This window comes from Bos indicus, chromosome 18, assembly GCF_029378745.1.
Source record: "Bos indicus isolate NIAB-ARS_2022 breed Sahiwal x Tharparkar chromosome 18, NIAB-ARS_B.indTharparkar_mat_pri_1.0, whole genome shotgun sequence".
Lineage (NCBI taxonomy): Eukaryota > Metazoa > Chordata > Mammalia > Artiodactyla > Bovidae > Bos > Bos indicus.
Window position 1 is genome coordinate 51,884,410 of NC_091777.1, and position 10,557 is coordinate 51,894,966.

Consider the following 10,557-nt stretch of genomic DNA (forward strand, 5'->3'; position numbering starts at 1 on the left):
CAACTGGTTACCTGGGACCCTGCTGTGTCCCCCTCTGCTGAGGCACAGAGCCTGGGGTAGGACCCTTCCCAAGACACTTCTTGTATTTTCAGGAGATGGCCAAGACTGGCTACCTGGTCCCAGGTGTGGGGAGTGGACAGGGGCTGGGGGAGGAGGGGGCTGATGTCCTGGATTTCTCGGTTTCAGAAAAGGAAGGGGAATGGTCCCCACGAGATCCATGACTCCTGCGAAGGTCTGCCGTTGGGAAGGATTTATTATCACTAAGTGGCCATGACAGAGCAGGCAGAGGGGAGGTGACACTAAGGAGGCTGCTACGTTCAGCTCCCCTAGAGGCAGTGAGTAAGGGCTCATCACCCGCTGGGTGGGTGGGTGGGGGAAGCCAGGGAAAGGCAATAGGGGGAGGATCAGTTAGGGTGTGTGGAGGGGATGAGGACGAGGATGACCTAGAGGGAAGAAGAGTGGACAGTCCCAGGGGGAAGTTGAGTCAGGACACTCCCAGGAAAGATTGTGAAAAGAGAGCGGCTTCGGGGGGAAGTAGGGTGAAACACGGGTTGGGTGCATGGCGGGTCAGCCCAGCAGGGTCACGGCTTCTCCAGCTGAGCATCTCCGATGTGGAGGCTGCCCACGTCCTGGTAGGTACCCTGGAGGCCCCGGGAGATGTCCTCATACATGGAGCAGTCATCAAGGTTCAGGCCCTGGGGAGGAAACAGGGTGGTGGGCCTCAGTGCCCCGAGGCCCGGTTCCCTGCCCCCAACCAGCCTCAAGGAGGAGCCCTAGGAGACCCCCCCACCCTACTCTGCAGACCTGCCCCCGCTCTGCACCTGCCCCCACCTTCCTTCCACTCACCTCATAGAGATTTTCGTCTTCGTAGTCATCCTGGATATCAGCCCCGAATTTCATGTTCTGCCATCGTTTCTGTTGAGGGATGGGGAGCTTCAGTGAGTGGGGGCGGAGGGGGGGCCGTGGATAGAGATCATGTTTTCAGACCCTCCTGGAGGCCAGGAGTTAAGGGACATGCCCAGAGTCACATATCCTGTAAGTGGCAGGCCACTCTGGGTCCAAGCCAGTATCCTTTTGATTGTACCACTGCCTATTCTTCCCCACAAATAGAGCAATAGTACTAAGTGGCTATAGTTGTCTTGTGGCCTAAAGAGAATTTGTTGTTGTTTTAGTCGCTCGGTTGTGTCCGACATTTTTTGCGATCCTGTGGCCAGTAGCCTGCCAGGCTCCTCTGTCCATGGGATTCTCCAGGCAAGAATACTGGAGTGGGTTGCCATTCCCGTCTCCAGGGGATCTTCCTGACCTAAGGATGGAACCAACGTCTCCTGCATTGCAGGTGGATTCTTTTACTGCTGAGCCAGGTATTCTTACTCAGGTATTCTTGCCTAGGAAATCCCATGGACAGAGGAGCCTGGTGAGCTACAGTCCACGGGGTGCAAAAGAACAGGACACTGCTTAGCGACTGAGCACACATGCACGCCAAAGAGACGCTGGTGGGGGTCAGACACTCCGGGATGACACCAGTTCCCATCTCCCCCAGCCTTGGCTACATCTGAAGGGTACAGCCCTCCTGGATAGAGGGGGCCAGTGAGACATCCCTGGGGCCAGAGGTGAAGAGAACCCTGAGGGGAGACTGAGCAAGGATGCCCCTCTGGTCCCAGCACAGTTTCAAATGCGTTCATTCTATTAAATTTTCAGGCCCTCGGCGCCTGGGAGGTGGGTGCTGCCATTCTGCCAAGTTCTAGGCGGGAGGGACTCTTGGGGGTCCGCTAGTCCCCGCGGGGTGGGCCTGGGGGGCAGGCTCACCCGGAAGAGCAGCAGCGTTCCAGGCACCACGGCGCAGATGAGGAGGATGATGCCCTCGGCGGTGATGATGTTGTTCTTGGTGCCCTCCCCCATGTCCAGGAAGGGCCTAGGGAGCGGGTCTGTGAGGAGGGAATACGGCTCAGAGCCCCACCTTGCCCCATGGCCACGCCCCTAGGTCACGCCCCCTCCAGCGAGGCCCAAGACCGTGGAAGCCGCTCCCGCTTTACAGGTGAGAAGACTGGCCACTGCGTGAAAGCCGGAGACCCAGGATGCCCGAGATGCAGGCGATGCAGGCACGGGCTCCAACCCGCCTTCCCGGCGGATGGACGGGATGGGCACTCACCTCGCACGCGGAGGTACGTCCCGCAGGAGCGCTGAATCTTCTTGCCGTCACTGACTTGGCACCTATACATGCCCCTGTGAGTCTTGTTCACTGGTTTGATGATCAGCTCGCCCCCGGCACCCACGTCCCCGCGATACATCACAGGGGGCCATGAGGAGTTGCTTTGGAGGACGTGCCACCACGTAACGTTGGTGTTGCTGCCATTGTGCGTGCACTGGAGGCGCACCTCCTCCCCCACGCTCACCGTCACCGAGGGTGGGCCCCACTCCACCCACAGGGCCTGGCACCCGGGGCCTGCAGAGAGGAGGCAGATGGGTCAGGGACAGCCAATGGGGACACTGACCCAGCTTGACCCCTGGTAGCTGCAGGACTCCTCCTGGCTGTGTGTGTATGTGTGTGTGGGGTGGGGTGTGGAGAAGTGTGAGTGACACACCCAGAGTGGAGGGCAGGGGGCTGGGGGGTGTCCCCACTTGCCCCTTCAGAGCCACCTCCTCCCTCTTCCCCCTCCTCTGTGCTTCCATGCCCTCTGAGCTCGCTGGCACTTGAATAGGCAGTTCCCTAGGACTAGCAGTGCCCCAGGCCAGGAAGCTCTTTCCAAAATCAGTTTGGGCATCACCTCCTCCTGAAGGCCCTCCTGGATTATTTTCTCACCCAGCCCCTGCCCAGCCCCACACTGGCACTTTATTTACTTTGTGTAATTATCACAGAACCCATAGAAATCGGTTCTGTCATCGACCCATTCTACCAGTGGGCCAGCTGCGACCCACGGCAGCAGGAGTCCCCTGGCCCTGGGCCTCTTCCTGCCAGTTTGTGAGCCTGCCCTGCCCTGTGACCCTGGGCCCACCCCAGGGTGTCAAGCTGAGGGCCAGGGGTGAGGTCAGGGACTGGGCTGAGCTAGCTGGTTAGGGCTGGGAGGGCCTCAGCTGGGTGGAAGGAGATGGGGCGGCCCAGAAACGGTGGGGGGGCGGTAGGCCCAGTTCTGTGCCCCTCCTCCTGGGCCAGTCCGCATGGCTGGCTCTGCCTCTTTTGGAAGGAGGAGGGCAGAGGTGAGGAAGAGAGAAGGAGGAGGAAGTGGGGCAAGAGACAGCAACCGGGGGAGTCACTCCAATCTCAGCTCCCAGTGGAAATTTGGGGTGACTGGCCGCCTCTCTCAACTCCTCGGTCAAACAGGGTGGTCACAGCCCTGCCAGCTGGCATTGTGTGGGAGGGCAAGGGGGAAGGTCACCTACTCCCCCAACATTGAGAAGGGGTTCCCTAAGTAGAGGTGAGGACTAGGATTCAAGGCAGAAAAGGAGAAAGCTTTTTCTCCCCACTGAAGCTGACCGCTACCGCTACCCACCACCGTTCCGTCCCTGCCCCCAGCTCTGGAGCTCAGTCAGTCAAGGGCAACCTTAGTTCCTTATTTTGATCTGGGGGGCGAGCGGGTGGGGAAGATGTCTCCTGCCCCTGCCTCCCTCCACCGGGCCAGGACGCGCGCCTTCAACTTCGCTGAGCCCCCTCCAGCTTCCCACCGGCCTGTTTGGGACAATCAAGCAGACAGATGCAGTTTCTACAGGGTCTTTTCTAGCCTGCCTCCTGCCAGCTCCTCTCCCTCCCCCTCTGCCTGGGGCCTCTCTCAGCAATCTCCCAGTTCCCACTACTGACTCCCCCAGCACCTGCCTGTTAACCACGTACCCAGGCCAGCAGCGGAGATCAGGAGGAGAAAGATGGTGGCAGGCGGGCTTTGCAGGGCTTGGGGACCCTCAGGCATCTTCTCCCAGTGGGTTGGTTAGTCTGGGTTGCAGCAGTCCTGGGGTACCAGATCCCACCTCGGCTGAGCCCCAAACCCCGCCCCACTTCCTGCCCGGCCCTGCGGAGATGGGCTTCGCTGGCCCCACTGCTGGGCTCTTTGGCTGGCGGGCTAGGGGGAAGCCCCTGGTGGAGGAGGCTTCAGGCCGTGAGTGGAGAGGAACCGCTCCTTGCACCTGTGGCCACCACAACTCCCCTGAGAGGAGGCTGCTTGGGTGGGGGGAAGAGATTGGTTCAAGGCCTGGCTCGTCACTGGAAAGGAAACCCGCCCCGCCCGAGGGAGCTAGGGTTTGGGGGGCCTGCTGCACACAGGCAGTCAAGGGTGGTGGTGGTTCCAAGCTTGGTCGTTGCCTCTCATTGGCCTTGGGCAAAACTTGTCCCCTCTCTGAGCCTCTGTGTCCTCACTTCTTTTTTTAAAATACTTATTAATTTATTTGGTTGCATTGGGTCTCAGTCGCAGCATATGAGATCTTTGCTGTGTCATGCGGGATCCTTCGCTGGGGCACACAGATTCTCTAGTTGTGGCCCTGGGCTTATTGCCTTATGGCATGTGGGATCTTAGTTCCCTGACCAGGGTTCAAACCCACGTCCCCTGCCTTGCAGGGCGGCTTCCCTGAGCCTCTGTGTCCTCCCTTCTTGGGGTTGGAAAGGAGAATTTAGAGGTTGTACATGCACAGCGCTGAACACAAGACCCCGGCACGTGGATAGGTGCTCAGTAAAGGTTGGTTATTATTAATGTTTATGAGGAATAAGGGCTTCCCTGGTGGCTCAGTGGTAAAGAATCCACCTGCCAAGGCAGGAGACAATGGTTCAATCCCATGCGCACATACATACAAGGAGATGCAGGAAGAACCCCTGGAGAAGGGAATGGCTACTCATTCCAGTATTCTTGCCTGGAGAATTCCATGGAGTCAGACACGACTGAGCAACTAACATACACACATGAGAAATAAATGAGGCAGGCTCACCAATTCTGTGACTAGGTGATGGCTTTCCTTTCTGAGCTTCGGCATTTAAAAATGTATATATGTATCATTTTATTTATGTGGCAGCGCAGGGTCTTAATTGTGACATACGAACTCTAGTAAATTGTGGCATGTGGGTTCTAGTTCCCTGATCAGGGATTGAACCCGGGCCCCCTGCATTAGGAGCATGGAGTCTTAGCCACTGGACCACCAGGGAAGTCCCTGAGGTTCAGCATTTTTAATCCAAGAGATGAGGATGAAAATATCTCCCTGGTGCTGTGACTTAAGATGATATTCCTGACATCCAAGGGCCACAATGGGCTCTTTCCTGGTGTTCTTTCATTTCAGCCACAGGTCAGTAGGGTAGGCCACTTACCGCCCCCACCCCCACCAATTTAAAGGGGGGAAACTCAGGCCATCACAGAGAGGGGCACCATCTGTCACTTGCCCAGTGTTACACTCTGGTGGCGGAGCAGGGATTCCAAGTCACTCACGTGTGCCCAGGTTCCTTTGAACATCATTTTAGGTCAAGTGGGAGGAAAATGAAGCCTGAGGGGTGGGGGAGTGGAATGATATGAAGTTGTTGAGATGTTTGTGAGCTGTTAGGGGCCCATGTCACACATGTGCACACACATATAAGACACACACACATAAGGGGACACCTAGGAAGAAATTCATGGCAGGGAGATTTTTGGCAGCCAAAACTGGGAAACAGATGAGAAATTCCTTTATAGGAGAATGAACGTATACATGGAGCTATGGTAAGGAGTACGTCAAGGCTGTATATTGTCACCCTGCTTATTTAACTTATGTGAAGAGTCCAAGCATCCCCCCAAAATTAAAAAAATCCCATCATAAGAAATGATGGGCTGGATGAAGAACACGCTGGAATCAAGATTGCCAGGAGAAATATCAATAACCTCAGATATACAGATGACACCACCCTTATGGCAGAAAGTGAAGAAGAACTAAAGAGCCTCTTGATGAAAGTAAAAGAGGAGAGTGAAAAAGTTGGCTTAAAACTCAACATTCAGAAAAGTAAGATCATGACATGCGGTCCCATCACTTCATGGCAAATAGATGGGGAAACAGTGGAAACAGTGGCTGACTTTATTTTTGGGGGCTCCAAAATCACTGCAGATGGTGACTGCAGCCAGGAAATTAAAAGACACTTACTCCCTGGAAGAAAAGTTATGACCAACCTAGACAGCATATTAAAAAGCAGAGACATTACTTTGCCAACAAAGGTGTGTCTAGTCAAGGTTGTGGTTTTTCCAGTGGTCATGTATGGATGTGAGAGTTGGACCAAAAAGAATGCTGAGTGCCGAAGAATTGACTCTTTTGAACTGTGGTGTTGGAGAAGACTCTAGAGAGTCCCTTGGACTGCAAGGAGATCCAACCAGTGCATCCTAAAGGAAATCAGTCCTGAGTGTTCATTGGAAGGATTGATGTTGAAGCTGAAACTCCAGTACTTTGGCCACCTGATGTGAAGAGCTGACTCATCTGAAAAGACCCTGATACTGGGGAAGATTGAAGGCAGGAGGAGAAGGGGACGACAGAGGATGAGATGGTTGGATAGCATCACCAACTCAGTGGACATGAGTTTAGGTAAGCTCTGGGAGTTGGTGATGGACAGGGAGGCCTGGCATGCTGCAGTCCATGGGGTTGCAGAGTCGGACACGACTGAGCGACTGAACTAAACTCACGGTGGTGGTGGTTTAGTCGCTAAGTCGTGTCTGACTCTTGCAACCCCATAGACTGTAGCCCATCAGGCTCCTCTATCCATGGGATTGTCCAGGCAAGAATACTGGAGTGGGCTGCTGGCTGTTGTTTGGTTGCTCAGTCGTACCCGACTCTTGGCGACCCCATGGACTGCAGCGTGCCAGGCTTCCCTGTCCTTCACCATCTCTTGGAGTTTGCTCAAACTCATGTCCATTGAGTCGGTGATGCCATCCAACCATCTCATCCTCTGTCATTGCTTTCCTTTCCCAGCATCAGGGTCTTTTCCAATGGGTCAGCTCTTCGCATCAGGTGGCCTAAGTATTGGTTGTCAATAAAGTAGCACACAGCAGAAGAGTCCGAGCTTCTTGTCAACAGGGCTGCGTCTCAGGACCAACAAAAAAATGAGAAGAAATGGACTGTGGCAGGATCCAGCTGACTTGTTTTCAAAAGGCAAAGCAACGTGTGCTGTTAGGGAAACGTGTGTGCAGGAAAGGGGTGAGCCCATGCAGGGGAGTGACACCCCACTCGCAAGGGGGCTTCCCTCTGGGGGAAGGGTACACAGAAGGCTTTGTCTCTCTTAGTTTTAGGTCGTTTTACTTTTTAAGCTGGGTAGTGGGTTCATGGGTCCTTGTTACACTATTATACTGTTTTGTGTATTGAAGTCTTTTGTAATTTTAAAAAAGTTCAAATGTCACCCACACAGAAGGACGTGGGCCTCAAGAGATCACACCTCCTGGGTTTGAATCTCAGCTCTGGTCATCTGAGCCTCAGTTTCTCCTCCTGTAACTTGGGCACAACCCCTCTACCTTGTGAGGCTGTAAGAATATCACAGAGCAGGGTTCCTAGGACACACTTCCTCTTCTCTGGCCCTTGGACCCTCCCCCCTTCCCTCCAGGGACCCAGGTGTTCCGTTGGGCTCCTCTCTGTATAGGGGGTTATAAGCCCCTCTGTACTAAAGTTCCTCCTTCTGACTCCCACGTAGGAAGATACCTGGGTGGTCCAGTCACTGCAACCCTGGGAATTCACCTCTTTCAGCATCACTCCTGGCCAAGCTGGTTTTCAGGACCTTGACTGCCCCCCAGTGGCCAGAGGGGTGCATCCGACGCATTGCAGGCCCTCTCAGGCAGGCTGGTTTGGGCACTTCCACGACCCACTTACCCAGCACCCCTGGTATCTGGCACTGGGCAAGCTAACCAGATGCTTGGCATTGCATTCCCAGGACAATTCTGGGAAATTTCATTCTCAATCGACCAGAGGAAACTTAGGTCCCAAACAAGGAGTGACTGGCTCAAGGCCATGCCCAGGAGTGTAACCCTTTGGGTCTCATTTTCCTCATTTCTAAGGCCTTCAGGGGCTACAGCCCAGGTAGCTGGCTGTAGCTACCAAATGCTGGCTTTGCCACCTCCTAGCTGTAGGTCATGAGGAAAATCATGCATCCTGTGACTACTTTTTCCCATCTCCAAACAATGTTGAAGCTGAAACTCCAATACTTTGGCCACTGGATGTGAAGAGCTGACTCATTTGAAAAGACCCTGATGCTGGGTAAGATTGAGGGCAGGAGGAGAAGGGGACGACAGAGGATGAGATGGTTGGATGGCATCACTGACTCAATGGACATGGGTTTGGGTGGACACCAGGAGTTGGTGATGGACAGGGAGGCCTGGTGTGATTTCATGGGGTCGCAGTTCGACACGACTGAGCGACTGAACTGAAACAGTGGGTGTGTTTGGGCACCTACTTCACAAAAGTATTAAGTGATATGGTTATACAGCACCTCTAGTACTTCAGACTCTGTCGTGACTGACTCTGCGACCCCCATGGATTATACAGTCCATGGGGTTCTCCAGGCCAGAATACTGCAGTGGGTAGCCTTTCCCTTTTCCAGGGGACCTTCCCAACCCAGGTCTCCTGCATTGCAGGCAGATTGTTTACCAGCTGAGCCACAAGGGAAGCCCCTGAGAAATCTGTATGCAGGTCAAGAAGCAAGTTAGAACTGAACATGGAACAGACTGGTTCCAAATCGGGAAAGGAGTATGTCAAGGCTGTATATTGTCACCCTGCTTATTTAACTTAATATTTAGAGTACATCATGTGAAATGCCTGGCTGGATGAAGCACAAGCTGGAATCAAGATTGCTGGGAAAAATATCAATAACCTTAGATACACAGATGACACCACCCTTATGGCAGAAATGGAAGAAGTACTAAAGAGCCTCTTGATGAAGAGCAGAGTGAAAAAGTTGGCTTAAAACTCAACACTCAGAAAAGTAAGATTATGGCATGCGGTCCCATCACTTCATGGCAAATAGATGAGGAAACAATGGAAACAGTGACAGACTTTCTTGGGCTCCAAAATCACTGCAGATGGTGACTACAGCCAGGAAATTAAAAAACGCTTGCTCCTTGGAAGAAAAGCTATGACCAACCTAGACAGCATGTTAAAAAGCAGAGACATGACTTTACCAACAAAGGTCTGTCTAGGCAAAGCTATGGTTTTTTCCAGCAGTCATGTATGAATTTGAGAGTTGGACCAAAAAGATGCTGAGTCCCCAAAAATCGACACCTTTGAACTGTGGTGTTGGAGGAGTCTCTTCCAAGTCCCTTGGACTGCAAGGAGATCCAGCGCATCCTAAAGTAAATCAGTCCTGAATATTCATTGGAAGGACTGATGCTGAAGCTAAAACTCCAATTACTTTGGCCACCTGATGCGAAGAACTGACTCATTGGAAAAGACAGATGCTGGCAAAGATTGAAGGCCGAAGGGAAGACAGAGGATGAGATGGCTGAATGGCATCACCTACATGATGGGTAAGTTTGAGTAAGCTCCAGGAGTTGGCGATGGACAGGGAAGCCTGGAGCGCTGCAGTCCGTGGGGTCACAAGGTTTCGGACACTAGAGTGACTGGAGTACTCGGGTAGAAACACACTGGTAGGCTGTAGTCTAGTGTTCACATCAGTAACTCCCAGCCCTGACAACTTTGAGCTGGGGGCAGTAGTACCAAAGGTCTGTGACTCCGTGGTCTGGTATTTTCACTTTGAACATCTCGGTACACCAGGTATGCGGCTTTGAGCCGACAGGGACTCTCCCAGAATCCCTCAGGCAGGAATAAGTAGCTTTACAAACAAGAGCAGGCTGAGGGTAAGCTGCTCAGGATCGTAGCAATTATGGGCAGTAGTGGAACTCAAACCCATGTCACTCCGAGTCCAGAAGTCAGGCATGGCACTAGGTCTGATCTCAGTGGTAACTTAGGGTGGAGGAACCTCAGGGGTTGTGGCCTAGACAGGTTAGCCTCAGCATTTTGGCTTTCCCCAGCTGGGAGGTGGGCCTGGTCCTTAGGGTGGTAAGGCTTCTCCCTCTAAGATTCAAAGCTGCTCAGTGTCTGACTCTGTGACCCCATGGACTGGAGCCTACCAGGTTCCTCTGTCCATGGAATTGTCCAGGCAGTAATACTGGAGTGGGCAGCCATTCCCTTCTGCAAGGGAAGCATTCTTTACCGTCTGAGCTACCAGGGAAGGTCCCATCAATGCCAAGAGCCAATCACCACGGAGACCCAGAGGGGGCAGGGCACGGAGCGGGCCCCAGACCACAGCCTCTGTGCAGGTGTTACATCCCTCCCCTGGGGAAGGAAGTTAGCACCCTGGCCCCAACTGGGTCCATGCTGCAGCTTCCCCTGGTTGAAGGGGGTATAGCAGGGCCCAGGCTAGGGATCCCAAGTAGATCAGGGAAAGGAAGTGCACAGAGGCAGAGGTCAAAACCTTGGGCGGAAGGCACACAAGGACCGCCCGGAGTGAGGGCGGCTGCCCCTGCCCACTTCCTTCCAGGGAAGCAGCACTTGAGCCCCAGGGCCCCTCCTGCTTTGCTCCAGCAGGGCCACTGCTTGAACTTTCAGTTTCTTTTTTTGGAGACTTGCTCTGCGGACACGCAAAGGCCCTGG

General features: G+C 53.8%; 1 protein-coding gene across 1 annotated transcript; it reads right to left on the reverse strand.

Annotated features, from left to right (window-relative positions):
• Positions 1 to 235: 235 nt before the first annotated feature.
• On the reverse strand, positions 236 to 4,053 carry CD79A (CD79a molecule). The gene is made up of 5 exons (XM_019980288.2): positions 3,824 to 4,053; positions 2,150 to 2,443; positions 1,807 to 1,925; positions 847 to 915; positions 236 to 695 (listed from the first exon to the last, which is right to left on the reverse strand). The coding sequence occupies exons 1-5, from the start codon at positions 3,897 to 3,899 to the stop codon at positions 582 to 584; spliced, it is 672 nt and encodes a 223-aa protein (XP_019835847.1). The 5' UTR covers positions 3,900 to 4,053; the 3' UTR covers positions 236 to 581.
• Positions 4,054 to 10,557: the final 6,504 nt, after the last annotated feature.